This window comes from Nipponia nippon, unplaced genomic scaffold (genome assembly GCF_047370975.1).
Source record: "Nipponia nippon isolate SJK-2023a ecotype South Korea unplaced genomic scaffold, ASM4737097v1 scaffold_8, whole genome shotgun sequence".
NCBI classification, from domain to species: domain Eukaryota; kingdom Metazoa; phylum Chordata; class Aves; order Pelecaniformes; family Threskiornithidae; genus Nipponia; species Nipponia nippon.
The window spans coordinates 45,934,328-45,951,787 of NW_028262402.1; the positions used below are offsets into that span (position 1 = coordinate 45,934,328).

At 39.6% G+C, this 17,460-nt stretch overlaps 1 protein-coding gene across 13 annotated transcripts in view; it reads right to left on the bottom strand.

Moving 5' to 3' along the window:
* Positions 1–1,172: 1,172 nt before the first annotated feature.
* The window catches only part of RIC1 (RIC1 partner of RAB6A GEF complex), a 57,107-nt gene continuing 40,819 nt past the window's right edge, over positions 1,173–17,460 (bottom strand). For 6 of the 13 annotated variants that reach the window (XM_087741931.1, XM_087741926.1, XM_087741927.1 and 3 more), the window contains 11 exons: positions 15,176–15,336; positions 14,045–14,183; positions 12,030–12,146; positions 10,414–11,142; positions 9,930–10,088; positions 9,686–9,819; positions 8,366–8,652; positions 7,376–7,570; positions 5,266–5,455; positions 4,937–5,125; positions 2,653–4,549 (listed from right to left, as the gene is read on the bottom strand). In XM_087741931.1, the coding sequence (XP_087598057.1) occupies positions 4,264–4,549; positions 4,937–5,125; positions 5,266–5,455; positions 7,376–7,570; positions 8,366–8,652; positions 9,686–9,819; positions 9,930–10,088; positions 10,414–11,142; positions 12,030–12,146; positions 14,045–14,183; positions 15,176–15,336 (2,586 nt within the window). In that variant the 3' untranslated portion in view covers positions 2,653–4,263. Of the gene's footprint in view, positions 2,392–2,652; positions 4,550–4,936; positions 5,126–5,265; positions 5,481–7,375; positions 7,571–8,365; positions 8,653–9,685; positions 9,820–9,929; positions 10,089–10,413; positions 11,143–12,029; positions 12,147–14,044; positions 14,184–15,175; positions 15,337–17,460 lie in introns of those variants that run through there. The other 7 variants (XM_087741934.1, XM_087741930.1, XM_087741928.1 and 4 more) reach the window with 5 other exon arrangements.

Sequence of the window (17,460 nt, forward strand, 5' to 3'; positions counted from 1 at the left end):
GAAAGGAATAATTCAGACTGGTCTGAGACTCTGGAACAGATACAAGCTTCAAAGCCAGTAGGTACAGCTGAATTTAAGTACGTGTCTTAGAAAGGTGCCCATGCACAGTTTATTCAGGGATGTTGCTGCTTCTGTGTGTGGTGGTGGGGTCCTTCTTCTTTTGATAGGAAATAATTTGAAAAAAAAGTTACGAAAGAGTGGTTAGGTGCCTTATGTCTGAACTGTTTAGCTAACTTCAGCCTCCAGTTGTGGGCTTTTGTAAAGTCTCAGTGCTCTCTGGTAGGAAACTCCTTGAGTTTACTTATTTCAGGTGGTACATAATAAAACAGAAAACTCAGCAAGTTGAATCTTTCTTTGAGTGGTATGAGAAAGCTCCTCCCTTTTCTGTGTTTAAGCACTGGGCCAGCCAAAACTGGCATTCATCTCACTGCCCACTAGAATATCTGAAGAGTCTTCAGCTCTAGGGTAGGAAACGATGAGACAGTAAGTTGGGTCTGTGCCCCCCGCCCCCCTTTTTTTTTCTTGGGGGCTCTCCTTCCTTCAGTTGAAGCCAGCTTACCACCCTCAACAAGTCACCCATCATCTTTTATAGTATCTTTATAGCTGCAGATGACTTCTCTCCTCAGTTTACAGCAAAAAGAAGGTTGAAAAAACTGTGGTGAAAATTATCCTCAGAAATGTGATCTGACTCAAGCAGTTTTGCAAGTATACCCTGTGTGAGAGGTTTTTTTTAGATGGGTAGCAAGGAATCCAGCTTGTTGCTGGTTTTCAGAGGCAATTAGTTTTGTACAGGATGAGAACCAGATCAAGAAGACTTTGATGATATGCAGATGCTGGTGAAGGCAGAAATTTGATATCTTTCTATGCCATTAAATGCTTAAGTAGGCCAGGCTGGCAAGAACCAGGGCAGCCAGTTTTATGTGAGCTGGATAAGCAAAGTGAGTGGAGAAACACTGAGTTGGAATTCCATAGAAAATGTTGACCGTCAACTGGTTGAACAGCCCATTTTTCCTACGTTTAGGTTAAGGTAATAGCGCATGTTTGTAGATGAATAAACCTTTGGTGGGTTAACCATGACTGGCTGGCTGCCAGGTGCCCACCAAAAAGCTCATGGGTTGAGATAGGGAGATTACTCACCAGTTACCATAATAGGCAAAACAAACTGGCCTAGGAAAAAATTAATTTAATTTATTGCCAATTAAAGATAAAGTAGGATAGCAACAAACACAGAGGAAAAATTAAAAACACCTTCCCCCCAACTTCCCCTTTCTTCCCATCCTCAACTTCACTCTTCTACCTCCTCTTCCACAATGGTGCAGAGGCATCAGGGATGGTCAGTCGAGGGTCGGGTCATGGTCAGCCTGTACCAGTTCCTCTCTGCTGCTGTTCCCCTGCTCCAGCATGGCATCCCTCCCATGCGATGGAGTCTTTCATGAACTGCTCCAGTGTGGATCCTCCTCTTGATGGGGTAGTCCTTCAGGAACAGACTGTACCAGCATGGGTCCCCCGTGGCCCGCGGTTCCTGCCAGAAAACCTGCTCCTGCATGGGCTCTCCATGGGCTGCAGCTGCCTTCAGGGCTCATCCACCTGCTCTGGTGTGGGGTCCTCCACAGGCTACAGTGTGGCTATCTGCTCTGATGTGCTCCACAGTGGGTGGCAGGGGGACAGCCTGCTTCACCACGGTCTAAAAAGATTTAACTGCTGAACAACAGTAGCATGGTAGTAAGATATTAAGAACGTTAGTAAATCAGTTCATGTACGTGTTTACTTGTACAGATCCACAGGCTGCAAGGGATCTCTGCTCCAGTGCCTGGAGCATCTCCTCCTGTCTCTCCTTTATGGGCCTGGCTGTCTGCAGGACTGTTCCTCACATTTTTTCCTCACTTGTCTCTCTCACAGCTGCTGCACAGCATTTTTTTACCCCTTGTTACGTATATTATCAGAGAGGGAGCACCAGTGTGGCTGATGGGCTCAGCTGTGTCCCGTGGTGGGTCTGTTGGAACTTGGCTGTGTCCCGACACAGGGGTGGCTCCTGGGCTCTACTCACCAAGGCCACCCCTGCAGCCCCCCTTGCTACCACACCCTTGCCACCTAAACCCAATACACCTCTTCTCAAAACAACAGGTGGATGTGACTGCAAAGATCCACTAATAAGGTAATTTTTAACGTAGAAGCTCGACACCTTCATCCTGTGAAACAGGCCATAGGGGTATGGTGTGGCAAACTCAGTCTTCATTGGGTAACGTCTTTGAGAGCTTTGTTTCTCTGAGACAACCTACTTGAATTCTGATCATTTACTGTCAATGGCTTGAAGTCAGAAATAGTTATTTTCCACAGGAGTAACTTCAAGTAAAGTTGAATACATTTGTCTTTTAATTACAGGTATAACAGCTGTGAAATTGAAATACAAAATTAGCACATAAGATTTGCATAGAGAGAATTACTACTAAAGAAGTACAAACTTCTGAAATTTCACAACTAAAAAGATTTAACTGCTAAACAACAGTAGCACAGTAGTAAGATACTAATATTAAGAATGTTAGTATATCTGTTAATGTATGTGTTTACTTGTACAGATCCAAAACCTGAACAGCAGAAAGCTGATCAGGATGGGCCTGGCTTACATTATTACCACAGAACCACAGAAAAATATTAACTTGTAGCACAGTTTTTATTTCTTTTAACATAGATTAAGCAGGTTTTTTATCATAAAAAAGCTTTAAGTATCCCCTTATAACAATAATGGATTTTGATGTTGGATCACAACAGGCCTGTAGGTATGACAGACATTATCTGTAACCAGTAGCTACAATGCAGACTAAGCTTAACGCTGGGATTCTTGAACCGGATTTCTTTCCTATAACTTCGGTATTAGTTTCCACTCTTAAATGGAAAGTCAAGCTGCACTCACTAAAATCTCCAGCTTTGCAAGTAATACTCGCAATTATTGCACTTGTACTGGTTGTATTGGCTTGGTAAAGCCGTTCTAAAGCAACAGTTTAATATTTGTACATTTTAAAGCACTTCATCTTATCTACAAAGGAAATAAAGATGATAAAACCACAATTTATTTCAACTTAATTATGAATATTCTTAATTTTCAGAGTTTAAATGGATGCGCATTTAGAAACTACACTAGAAAAGCAACAGATGCTGTAACTACCCTGTGATGACTAGTTTGGTCCATGTCAGTAATCAAGTGATGTTATAAAAAATAAACTAGTTTATTTTGTATAAAATGAGTAATGTTGCATTTTTGTTCAGATTGCACAGTACAAACAAGCTAATATCTAAATTAATACTGTTACAGGTAGTTATTACATAGGGACAGCAGCTAGAAAAAATAAGTACCTCAAAGCAACAGACTTCTGCAGCCAGCTTTCCATAACATTGTATGAAAGTTAAATGTCTTAGTTGCAAGTATGCATATTATAAAATGTTTGAAAAATGTTTAAGTATGAGCTGTTAAACTAATTTTCCATAGCAAGAGTATATGATGATTATTTACATTTAAAAAATCCATTTTTGAGAAAAGAATTTACAATGAAATAAATAACCTTCAGCAATCCCTTAAACCCAACTACAAGATCCGTAACTGGCAGTAAAAAACAGGTAAGCCACCTTGTGTCAATGTTAGGTCAGTAAAGTATGCCTCATCCAGAAAGAAGTGCAACTCTGCTTTAACTTTACTAGTAATCTAGAAACATGCACAATACATATTGGTACCTTCAAATATGGTACAACCTTGAGTATTTGTACAAGAGTATTCACAAAAACATACAATATATTTTACAATCCTTTAATACAAAATATCGATATCAAACCAATCTGAACTGCATTGATCAGACATTTCTCAAGCAGGCAAGCTGCAAAGGATAACAGTTTTTAAACTTAATCCCCTCTTCACCTTTTAAACTCAAGCAAGAGATAAATAGTTTCTTCAGGACATGTGTTGGTGATGTAAAGGTACTGATGAATATTAGCTGAAACTGTCTCTGTATGTATTCACTGTCTCTCAACACCATTAAGTATCAAAATCTAAAGCTGCAGTCTGAAGATTGCATAAAAAAAAAAATCTTGCCTCCTTTTGAAATTATTAGATGAAACTGCTTCTTAGTTATCCCCACTAAAGATTTCAAAGATTGAAATATTAAAAAAAAAAAAAAAAAAAAAGAAGAGTTCAAATCCAAAACATGGAAGCATGTCTAAGAGCTGGTTTGCTTCCTTTCACACCTGATGCTTGGGAAGTTGTTCATCTTCCGTTTAAGACACAATACAGTCATAATTGCCTTCTTGGCATGAATCCTCATCTTCTGTCTTAGACTTGTCCTCTTCATGCCTGCTTGCATTGCTGTTGCCAGCATCACTTTGAGGATTAGTGCCATGGCTAGATGAAGTCCTGCTTTCCTCAGCTCTGGGATTCGCTTGCTCGGTAACCTTAGAAGGATTCACTGGCTGAAAAGCTTCAGGCTGTACTTGCTCTTCTGCTATTTCACTTAGTTTCTGGATCTGTGGTTTGATGATATTTAGAAATGGCTTGTACCCAGGGCTAGGAAAATAATGGTATAGAACACCATGAGTGAATTAAAAAATAGTACTTCCGTCATATGCCTGAAAAGCAGCTTTTCTTGGGAGATGTTTAATATAAATGAATATCTTCTATAATCCTTCCTGTACAGAGACTTTTTTTATAAACAGAGGGAAAAGGCAACCATAATCAAACAATAAAAGTTGGAGGGTTGGTTGTTTTGGGTTTGGTTTGTTGGGTTTTTTCCCAGATCAATCACAACTGTATTACGTGTCTGTCCTGAAATTTTCTGCAGAAGTGCTTTTAAATAATTGTTTCAGCTCAGGCTGAGATAACTCAAAACGTTATTTTTTAGGTAACTAATTATTGACAGCTGGAATGAAAATGAAGGAGGAAAATAACACTCACCAATCTGTAGAAGCCCATTTGTCAACAGCATATAGGCCAGTCTTGATATTCTGACAGATTTCTCCATCAATATCAGAGGATTGCATTATACTGAAAACCTGGTTGATTACTGAAGATTCTCTGAGGATAAGGCCTATGATAATACACCAATCCAGACATCCTGCTTCCATGAAGATATGTAGCAAGTACCTATATGAAAAAACAGTCTACTCATTTCTTTTTCCATTCTGGAGACAAAATCCTAGTGTGATTCTGTAGACAGTGTTTCTTTCCCCTGATGCTGCATACTAGTCATTTTAAGTTTCAAATGCCAAGATTACGTTACTTACCGCAGCTGGACCTGTGACTTGTGCGGCCCTTTACTAGCCAGTTCTAGAGAGATATGTTCAAGCTCTGACTGAGTTAGACTTAGACTGGAGAAGTTTTCATCCACCATGGTCCAGTCACCATCCACCACAGAACTTGTTTCAGTCAGGTCCGTTGCTGAACCAATGCTGCATTCGTCACCTACCAAAAACACTCAGAAACATAAGGGAGAAAGAAACTACTTACTTTAGTAAGACTCAGAATTTCTGAACTACTTCCTATAGAAATTGACAAATTACACAGTAACGCTTCACTGTGTATCATAGTGGTAAGAAGTTACTCCAGGCATACTGCAGATTCCACTTGAGCATTCTTCTTGTCACACTATATGGTAGAATTATTATTGCAGGAATGCAGTAGTGTTTCTATCAAATAAAAATAATCTTGCAGAATAATATCAATAAGAGATCCTAGAGATGTGTTGGCGATCATTGTAAGAGCCCAGTGACAGCCTCTTACATACTACAGTCCTACAATTAAGTCTGTAGGAAGGGTTGCAGTCTGTCTAAAGATACTGCTTTCTTCACCTCTAACTTTGTTAAAAATCAAGATGCAATAGCAAGTTCTTTTCTTCATACAAAAGCCTGAAGATTCTGAATGCTTGGTAATGTAAAGATTTACCTGCACTGATTACAAAAAGAAATAAGTGTTTCTAATAAAAATATGAAGAGTAGATGTAGCACAGAACTTTCACAGAAACAGTAACAGCAAAGCTAAAACCATTATAGTGGTGAGTAAGGAAGGCACCCACCCTCCAGAACAGTTTCCATATTAAAGTAGACGCATCTTTTCTGTGGAAAATATTTAGAAACTCAGAAAGTTATTTTATTAGCTTCTTGCCCATAAATACCACTGCTGGATTAGTTATTTGTGAAATTATTACTATTAGAATTCAGCTTGCAATGTTTTAAAGACTATTAATTTAGTTTCACTTTAGAAATAAACTGCTCCAAAATGCATACCAAAGTCCATTGAACTCAAAGGTCTTCATCCAGCTCAGAAAAAAATGAGATACTTGTTTATAGAAACAGTGGTAGTGGCAGACAGCAGTACAAGATAGTGCAATGAAAAGAGAAATAAATTTTCCCCGTTTAAATTATGCTTTTTTTGAGAGTTCTTTTTTGGAGAGTTCAAATTTACTTAAACCTAATGCATTCTTGCAGTCTCCAGAAGTAATAAACAAGAGAAACAGGAGTGAAAGTAGAATGAGGCGGTGCCCCAGCAGAGGGAGAAAACCTCACTCTCTCTTCATTTTTTAAAGACCATCAACTTGTGAAATAGCAGCTCCAAGTGCTCTGACTCTCACAGGAGGCCCTAGCATCTTGGGGAGAGTGTGGTTCATACTTAGTACTTAGGTCTTTCCCCTAATAAAGTGGAAATCACATGACATAGACACTGTTGAAAATGTTGCTCTATGCTTGAGCACAAGAGGGAGTAAAAAAAAAAAAAAAAAAAAAAAGAGATGAATGGTCAGACAAATATTTCCTGTCTCTGACTGTGGTCAGAAAAGATGCATAGAGAATAAAATTCCCCTTTGTGTTTTCATAAGCTGATCATACATTTGAGCTTTTAGAAAAGCGATTTAAACAAGGCCATAGGAAAAAAGAAAACTATATGGGACTATAATTTCCTCAACTTCCTCAATAAAGAATGTATCTTATATCTTTCTAAAGAAATCCAAAAGCACAAAGTTCATGCATTAGAACAGTGCCAACCTGTGCAAGAGGCCAACCTGTGCAAAATACAAAGATAAAAAAACCTCAGGACACTCTTCATAGCCAGACTGTAAAAATACTAAATTTCTAGTTATCGTCACAGACAGGAACTTCAGCAAATATCAGTATTCGTATTCTAGTTGAAGTACTTAGAGATGTATGACATGGGCATTGTCTTTCTGTTGTAAAAATTTCAGTTCACTTTTCAACAAGTCCTCTTTTTTTTTTTTTTCCTCTGAATTATGGTTTTCAGCAGCTGAGAAGCAACAATACAGCAGTGGCATGCAAATACCAAAATATAAGTGCGTACTTCCAGGTGCATTCTTCCAATAAGCAGACAGAAGGAAGAGTGACTAACCTTTACTTAGCAAAGGAGAAAGGAATGCATCTTGCATGTGTGGTCCATGGGATGAAACTGTGTCAATCTCTCTCTGAGAGGAGCTGATAGCGCCAAGCCAGCTGCGACTCCGAGGTGCGTGTGAAACCCCTGTGTCCATTTCCATGTTTACAAAGGTGTCTGCAGACTGAGATTTTAGCAGCTGCTCCCCCCCGGCTAAAAAAAAGAACCCACCAAAGAAAAGTCATGTAACCATCAAAAAAGAAATTTGGGAAGTTATCTGCAGGCATTTCAGAAAGCTAAAACGTGTATCTAAGTCAATATTCAGTTAGTTTGCTAAGGGATCACCAAAAGTAAGGGAATGCAGCAAGTTCAGGTTTTCAAGAATTTCTGATCTGCTTTTTATGTCAGCACTGGCATAAAAGAATTATCAGCCAATAAAGTGTTAGCATCAATAGAACTAAATAATGGTGCTGCTACTACCAAAAATAGGAAGACTTGGCAGCTAGTATCAACTTTGCCCTAAGAAGATAAACTAGTGAACTGATAGATTAATAATACAAAGGAGGTTTACAGCAAGTCCTCAAAATTCTTACCCCTTAACATAAAGCAAAATTTCAAATATTAGGGACGTTATTTTGTTAAACATAAAAAAATTAATCAAAACTTCATATAAAGACTATATAAGAATGTTGATTTTAGTAATTTTCTGTAGCAGAATTTATGTCAAAGAGCAATATCCACGTTCAAGTCAACACCTGCACAAGTGATATCCAGTTCAGTCCACCTGAGAAAGCAAGAAACCTCAACAGAAACAGCAGTGTAATCAGACTACACAAGAGATGCCGTCTGTGTTAAACAGAAACCCTTCAAAAAAACACATCCTGTGTGAGAAAGCTGTGCAGGTGGCAAGCTTCTTTGCTTGGCTGAACCAAGGAAGGACAGATTCAGACTGAGGTGTAGGACTGCAGGAGGGAAACCTAGTCCAAATCAACTCAGATGTTACAGTACCTGTCTTGTACTTTCCATTCTTGAAAGGTGAATTAATAGACGATGCCGGTATGACTGGAAATGGCCAGAGGAAATCCTTGTGTAGCTTTTTCAAAGCGAACACAAAATCCTCCACGCGGGCAGCTCTGGCTCGCTCCTTGCACAGCCAGCCAATCAGCTCAAAGCCTAACTGTGCAGCAAAGCAGCCAAGGTCTTTCAGCTTGATTTCTTCTAGCAGACGCCGAGCATGCCGCCAGAGCATCATGTCAATGTACATGTTCTCGGCACAGTCACTGTCTTTACTCCACCTATAGACAGACCAGAGAACAGTGACATTAAGACTGATAAAACAGAGTCATAAAGGCTGTTGGCCACAACCACAGTACATCGAATGACCAGAGTAGTAGCTTTCTGTGTACCAACAAAAGCAGTTTCCACCATTCCTTGCTATTTATGTTCTCTAAAAGATCCTACTGCCTCAACGGGTAAGTGAAATAAGGGAAGGAAGTTACAACAGCAGCAGTGTCCATAGAGTATTAAACCATTAGCAATGCAGAAAAAAAGTAAAGAACGAGAGATAAAAGGCAGATGCCACTGCAGAGTGACTTCTGAGAAACAAGTTTATAGAACAAGTGAAGTATTAATCTAGGACCCTTCCTATCAAAACTCTTAAGATAGTACTCTCTATGGAAAATTACTAAATAAAAGCATTTGAATTTTTATTAAGATTGTTTTGAAGGTCTTATATGGGGGAAAAAAGTCAAAACCAAGATAATAATGAATCCCAGCTCAGTGCTACTTCTGAACATTAATACTGATAAATACGAATTCTGTATAGAGCAGTTTAAGAGGGATTCACCCCAAGCTGTAAAAGGTTCTATTTATGGCTTGGCAACACACTGCTAGATCAAGATGTGCACAGTATCACAGTGCAATGTATACTATGATGCTGCAGTACCGTGAGCTCTGCAAGACATATCTTTCAGCAAAACAGATCCTTCAAATACAACGCATGCATTCTCACTAGCTATTTAAATTACTACGTATGCACCCAGTGGATTCAGAGGCTTTTCGTCAGCAATTTCCATTTAAGTGTACCTGCGTATATATACATACAAACACACACATACATTTACATGTGTGAGAATATATTCTTCCAAGACATAAGAGAGAGGCACAGGCATTACGAGAGTCAGGAAAAGACAAATGCAGAACGATGTGGAGGGAGACAATGACAAATCTAACTCTTATCACATAATGTACTTCTATAACTTAAATTGGTAAGAGAGTTAGTACAGTACCTAACAAAGTGGGGAAGGAGAGGACATTGCTACGAATTACCTTTTTCCAGATGGGCCAGAGGGCATACTCAGTGTTTTTGTCAAGTTAAATTTGCTATGGAGATTCTCTGCTGATTGGGATAAACTAATGCTGCGATGTCTGAAGAACTCAAAGCCACTACTTGAACTAGGTTCCTAAAACCAAGAAAACCCAAACATACAGTCAAAGGAGCAAACATGCTGTATAATAGCAAGATTAATCACACAAGGTTTGATGCACAGTATTTACTATTTTCATCACAAACCTGAGTTGTTGGTGTAGCTGGAGGTGTCTCTGTTTCTCCAGAGCCAATGGCTTTAAGAAATCTGATCATATGACGACAAAGATCCCACTTTCCCTGCTCTAAGGCAGTATTAAATAGGAGAGTAGCATGTTGTCTGCTAACTGCTGGAACTTCCATATTCTGCAAGTAACAAAGGATAATTAAGTCATTTGCTTTTGCCATCGAGCAACAAAAGTCCTATTAAGTCAAGCCACATCATGTCACATTCAAGTATACCAGAGATAAGAAGAAGGAAATTTCATGCTGTTATTTTTCCTTTTTATAACAGTAAACTAACTACTTACATTGCATGATATTCCCCCCCTTTATAACTGGACATAACCTCAACAAAGAACTGTTAAATTAAAAATTTGTTTAACATGCGTAACTTTGGTATGACAATATTTTTTAAATACTACAACATTAGTAAATATGACCTCCCTTGCAATATATGAGGTACCATTACCTGTAGGATAATAAGATAAGAGGCAGCTGTGTCCAAGTCCTGGGCCATTAAACACTCTTCAAATAAGTCCTTCGGGTTTCCAACAGCAGCAAAAAGGTAATTCCACAGGGCATATTCTGTCTTCCTAGCACAATGAACAACTGTCTGCAGGAAGAGGGGGAACTCTGTAATGAATTTTGCCACAGTGGGAAGCAGAGGGTCGGGAATGGGTTCCCGCGAGGTAGCTTCTTCTTCCAGCACTTCATGAAGCATCAGTTCTAGTACGTGAGGAAAGTATGGTAATGTGGCACAGGAGTGGGCCAAAAGCAAGGCTTGTTCACCGAGGTTCCTAACCAAGAGCTGGCGTAAAATGTGATGGAGGTAGATCTGAGAGGTTCTCTCAACAATGGAGAAAGGAAAGAGAACCTCTAAGTGTTCTCTAGCACTGGTTTGAGTGTATAAACAGTCATAGAGCACAGTGTCATTAACAGCACCAAGAACCAAGGCATCTTCAAACAAAACAGCCAATGGGTATATGTTGATGTGGAAAGGCAGCATGATCCGTCTTGACAGAAAGGAATGCGGTTTTCGATGATCTCTGGGAAACAGAGGAAGCCAGACTTTCATACCTGCCCCACCACAGCTGAGCCACAGAGCCTCCAATAAGTGACGTTTCTGTTTGTTGATCCTGCAAGTAGTCCATACATTTTCAACAGACTGGGCTAGGACAACTGGAGCACAAAAAGGCAGCTATTTAAGGAAAAAAAAATCAGAATTAATTATTCTTTTTTTTTTTTTACCCTCTTCACAAGAACTCTTTTTTCAGCTAAGAACTACTCTCTTCAAACATGTTATTCTTCTAACAAAGAAGAAACAAATCTGTTTATCCCCTAACTGCACCCTAGCACCTTTGAAAACACCACTTATTACTTACATTAACTCAAAAGACATTTCTTTCATTTTTTTTAACCTCCTTATACTTAGTCAGGAAGCCTGAGCAGTGAGAATAAGGGAGGAAAATAAAATCCTGCTCTCTGCTTCTTCAGTTGGCCCAAGAGTCCAACCTAGAACTGACAAAATTACTACAAACACCAAATTTGCTAGTGTTTGACTGAGCTGCAACAGCTTTTCATCTAAGCTTTTCAGATCTCACTTTCCCAAAGTCTTCTTCATCAGCACAGAAAAACCAAAAAGTTCAGTCACTGATTTATATTATTGTTGGTTTTAGGAACTTCGTAAACATACTCTGCAAAAAATGATCATGTTCCATAAACATACAGAACAGTTTTAGATAGACTGGAGATTTTCTGTCATTAGTGCATACCAAATTTTGCACAGGACCTTTACACTGAAAACGTTTATCTGTCAGTGCAATACAAGTAGCAAACACACATAAATACTTTAGTTAGACATTCACACAATTACGTAATAACTTTTCACAGATTCTTAGAGAAAAAAAAAAAAAATCACGGGACTAGCGATTTACTTCCAACTAACAATTCAGCCTGTAAGCATAAGACACTGCTTTGCATTATAGACCTCTTTTCTTTATGCCTGGACCACTCCCTTCCACAACTTCTTCAGTCACTGACAACATCTTTGAAGCCATATACAATATTCCACACATATTTACTCACATGCTTCCTTTGATTAGGATTATTATCCTTATCTCGTATTTGGGGTCCAGATCGATCCCTTTGCAACATGATGAGTTGTCCTGCTAAGTTTAGCATAATACTTTCAGCCTCACAAGCCTAACGATAAAAGAGTATTATGCAAATTATTTAAGCTTTTTGAATGTATCAATTTACCCACAACCACAATAAAAACCCAGAATAAAAAGAGTAAATTAACTGCACTGCCATACAGAGATGACTAACAACCAAATTCAATGCAGAACGACTCAGAAAAATCAAGTAGAACTAAGTACCTACAGATAGATTCATTTATGTAGTTCTTGGGCAAAGGAGTAAATACTGGAAGGTTTCTGGTTCACTGGACTCATTCCATGTGTTTGTTTGATATGGGCTTTTTCCAACTATGCCTCTTGGCAAGGGCAAGCCACCAGCATTTTAAGAAAACTAGAGCACTGTATTCTTATCAGTATCACCACTATACGATTGCCAGTATCTGACTGCAAAGACTAACACTGGTAGACAAGCCAAAAAGAGTTGAGCCAAAAACAGTTTAGCCACACTTGTACAGCATCTTGAACTTTTAGAAGCTGCAGTTAGAGAAAAATCTTTCTAGTTAGGTGTATCAAGAAAACAAAGTATTCTTTCTAAAGATTTATTTCAGAACTGTTTCATGCTAATTTTAAACGAAGTCACTGGAGCTAATACCATGCTGTGCATGCAGTTTAGTTTTAAAACACATGGTAGAGGGTCTGTATGGCAAATTTGCAGCATCAGGGGTTAAGGTCACTAATAGGTAACAACACCGAAAAGGCTGACACACTCTGTCTGACTTTGTCTACAGTGCATTGTCATATTCACTGCTAACATTAATACATTTCTTTTGATCAGGAGGATTGACAAAGTTTGAGCCTATGGGCTTCTAGTTAGAAAGAAAAGAGGTAATATTTGTTCAGTCTGAAGCTAAGTTTAAAATATTACTAGTGCTCTAAAAAGTTTCAGTAGCTTTTTTGCAAAATTAGGAAACACCACAGGTCAGGTAGTTGAGGAATAAGGACGCTGTCCCATGGCAAGACAGACCACAAAACCACAAGCATGTCGCCTTTTTATGCCCTTGTGTAAGACTGTGTCAGTCTCAGGACACACGTTCAGCATTGTGGGCCACTAAATTAGAGTGAACTGAAGGAGGCAAGCGTAAACCTTCAGATTTTACATCTGTGGCATTACTTTCATATCTGCCAGTGGCTTTGGTATGTGGAGAAAAATACATACCTTCACATGTCTACAGGCCTGCCTCACAGACCACGCAACTTCTGTACTATCTTAAGATAGCTGCACTGATGAGAAAATACTCTTCATACTGCAGCTATTCAAATAGTTAAGCTTAATTTCTTCATACCACAGACAACAAAAATCCAAGTTCTCTTTGCACTGTGCTTTCAGTGGCCTGAATAATTTCCTGGAGTTAAGACAGGGCTTCACCTTCATACCTTAGTTATTGTTTGGCTGTTGGCCTACCTCCTGACCTAACTAGTGGGAGAGATTATCTATCTTTATTTAAGTGTAGCAGGAAATTGACTAGAAGTAACCTTATAGGGTAATACGCCATCTTTTCTGTTTTTATGTTTATTCTTTAAGTAATGAACCTGTTACTGCAAGAATGGCATTTCCTAATGCCATGGCTTGCTCTGGTGTTCAACTTTTAATACACAACGGAGAAACATACCCTTGACATTGTTAAGTTTAATTTGTCCTCCAAGATTTGGCCCAAAACTTTACAAGATGACAAGAGTAGATATGAAATAGAAGTAAGACTTTGAATTTTATTTCCACCCATCACCTCCAATTCACACATAAAGTGTCTACATAACAAGCATCAGAAAAAACATGTTCTGCATTTTACTACATAAAAGAACCACTGATTTATGATTCATTTATCAGTCAGGTAACCTTTGAGGACTAAGCTAACAAGTCCAGGCACCAATTCTTTTAAATTTTGAGCACTATAGACCTGTTACCTGCTGAGGCATCTTCAAGGTGATGCCAGTCTCTGTCCTCACTGATGTCAACGTAACAGACACTACAAGAAAAGGATGAGGAATGTACCGAGACATGGACACTTCTTGAAGAACTTGGATACTGGCAGTAGGGTTAAGACTGAAAGGAAAGATGACTAAGTTTAGCAATTTTAAAATAGTACTTAAAAAATTAATATCTTGAAGTAAACCTAATGAAAGTAAGCAACTTAACCTCAGCAAACAGTTTACTCTACAGCCCAACATGACTTCCCTTTAACCAGGAATCCCACAGGTCCACATATCTACTCTACATAAAGTTAACAAATAAACCTAAGCTGGGCTACTTTATCTTGATAGTTTGGGGGAATACAGCTATGAGTGAATAGAAGACAACATCAGATACTACAGAGTAAGACTCTATTCGCCCTTAAATTAGACAATTCCAGGGTTTGGATTTTGTTGGAGTTTTCTTTGAAAAGTATTGCAAATATTTTCCTCTAAAGTGGATCAACAGCTCGCTTTCTGCTAAAAAAAAAGAAAGGTCCCTTCTTGCTGAAACCAAGATGCCATAACTATAAGAAAAATCACCTGCTTAGGCACTTCAAAAAACTATCTGGGAATCTTTACCTCCTCCTTAGGTTCACAAATCTTAACTGTCTGAAAGTATGTGGGTCTTATGATGCTACCTCTTCTGCACCAAAATAGCTACCCACAACCACACCACAGACCAAACTTCTTTCTTCATCTTTGCTACTCTGCCACCCTCACCAATTCCTATTTCTAATGTTAGAAGCATTTTTTATTAAAAATATTCAAATATGTGAGTGCCTTTTAGTACCTTTTTCTTCTATTTACATTCATTTCCCAAGTCCCTATCAGCTAGAACATGTTTGTACAGACAGCTGGAAACACACATCTCAGTCACTACCTCCACATCTACTGTGCATATCTGCATGCAGGCAAGTGACAACACTCATGAACTATCACTTGTGCATACAAACACCCCTCTGTATTTTAAAAATCTGACTCCACAAGTTATCAAACAACTTCATATTATCACAAGAATTGACTCAGGCCGAGAACAGATTGACAAGTACATTACTGCCAAAGCATTTAAATACTGATACTCACCCGTCAGGCCTTCTCTCAATACTGTAAAGGCAAATGGAACAATCTGCTCTGAACAATATTACAATGTCCCGGAAGACACTCAGTAGTAACGTGTCTGCTTGCACTTTGGTGATGTGTGCAAATGCATTGTCAAGATTAGACGTTCGCAGGTAGATTCTCAGCTACAAAGAAAAGGAGTAGTTTGAATACAGGTTCTGTTTACCAACAAACTAACAGTAATTGCACATTCAATTATTTTATTTTTTGTGGAATGACTGTCAAGGATTTCTAGTAAGGCACATTACTGGGTTTTTGTTTCATCAAATGTTTTATCCATCGCATTATATTATAAAGTCGTTAAAGAACAGTACAGTCAAATCTGAAGTACTGAACAACAAACATAAGGAAGGATTTTTATTCATCAGTTTTAAAAAGCAAAGAGTAAGCAAAGCTCTTCTGCCCATCTAATTTAAAACCTTACAGAAGTGTCCCAAAATACTGTAACTAGATACCTCAAAACAGGCTTCATGCTAGCATGCAATAATATTACAAAGTTTTCAGAACAATGAGTAGATTCATGGTAGTCAGCAGAAAATAGATTTTAATGGCAATAATAGACTTTTCTGCAAAGAATTACTTACATACTAATAAAGAATTTCTGAACATGGCCAAAAGCCACCTACGTATCATAGAATCATAGAACAGTTTGGGTTGGAAGGAACCTTGAAAAGTCATCTAGTCCAACCCCCCTGCAGTGGGCAGGGACATCTTCAACTATATCAGGTTGATCAGAGCTCCGTCCAACCTGACCTTGAATGTCTCCAGGGATGGGGCATCTACCACGTCTCTGGGTAACCTGTTCCAGTGTCTCACCACACTCATTGTAAAAAATTTTTCCTTATATCTGGTCTGAATCTACTCTCCTTTAGTTTCAAACCACCACGCCCTGTCCTATTGCTACAGACCCTACTAAAAACTCTCCCTCCGTCTTTCTTATAAGCCCCCTTTAAGTACTAAAATTTTGGCCACAGTAAGGTCTCCTGGAGCCTTCTCTTCTCCAGACTGAACAACCCCAACTCTCTCAGCCTGTCCTCATAGGAGAGGTGTTCCAGCCCTCTGATCATTTTTGTGGCCCTCCTCTGGACCCACTCCAACAGGTCCATGTCCTTCCTGTGCTGAGGACCCCAGAGCTGGACGCAGTACTCCAGGGGCAGAATCACCTCCCTCAACCTGCTGGCCACATTTCTTTTGATGCAGTCCAGGATACCTTTGGCTTTCTGGGCTGCGAGAGCACACTGCCAGCTCATGTCCAGCTTTTCATCCACCAGTACCCCCAAGTCCTTCTCCGTAGGGCTGCTCTCAATCCCTTCATCCCTCAGCCTGTATTTATACCAGTGGTTGCCCCAACCCAGGTGCAGGACCCTGCACTTGGCCTTGTTGAACCTCATGAGGTTCACACAGGCCTACTTCTCAAGCTTGTCCAGGTCCCTCTGGATGGCATCCCATCCCTTAGGCGTGTCAACCACACCACTCAGCTTGGTGTTGTCTGAAAATTTGCTGAGGGTGCACTCAATCCCGCTGTCTGTGTCATTGATGAAGATATTAAACAGTACTGGTCCCAATATGGACCCCTGAGGGACACCACTCGTCACCAGTCTCCATCCGGACATTGAGCTGTTGACCACTATTCTCTGGATCTCTCCAATTCCAATTTAGAGAGAAGAATATTGTGGGGGACCGTGTCAAAGGCCTTACAGAAGTCCAGATAGATGACATCCACAGCTCTTCCCTTGTCCACTGATGTAGTCACTCCATCACAGAAGATCACCAGGCTGGTCAGGCAGGAATTGCCCTTGGTGAAGCTGTGCTGGCTGTCTCAAATCACCTCCCTGTCCTCCATGTGCCTTAGCATAGCTTCTAGGAGGATCTGTTCCATGATCTTCCCAGGCACAGAGGTGAGGCTGACAGGTCGGTAGTTCCCAGGGTCCTCCTTTCCACCCTTTTTATAAAAATGGGTGCAATGTTTCCCTTTTTCCAGTCACTGGGGACTTTACCTGACTGCCATGACTTTTCAAATATCATGGAGAGTGGCTTGGCAACTACATCAGCCAACTCCCTCGGGACTCTGGGGATGCATCTTGTCAGGTCCCATATACTTAGGTATGTTCAGGGTCCTCAGGTGGCCTTGAACGTGATCTTCTCTTACAGTGGGAAGGACTTTGCTCCCCTAGTCCCCGTTTTGCGGTCCATCCACTCAAGAGGTGTGGAAAGAGAGGTTGCCAGTGAAGACTGAGGCAAAGAAGCTG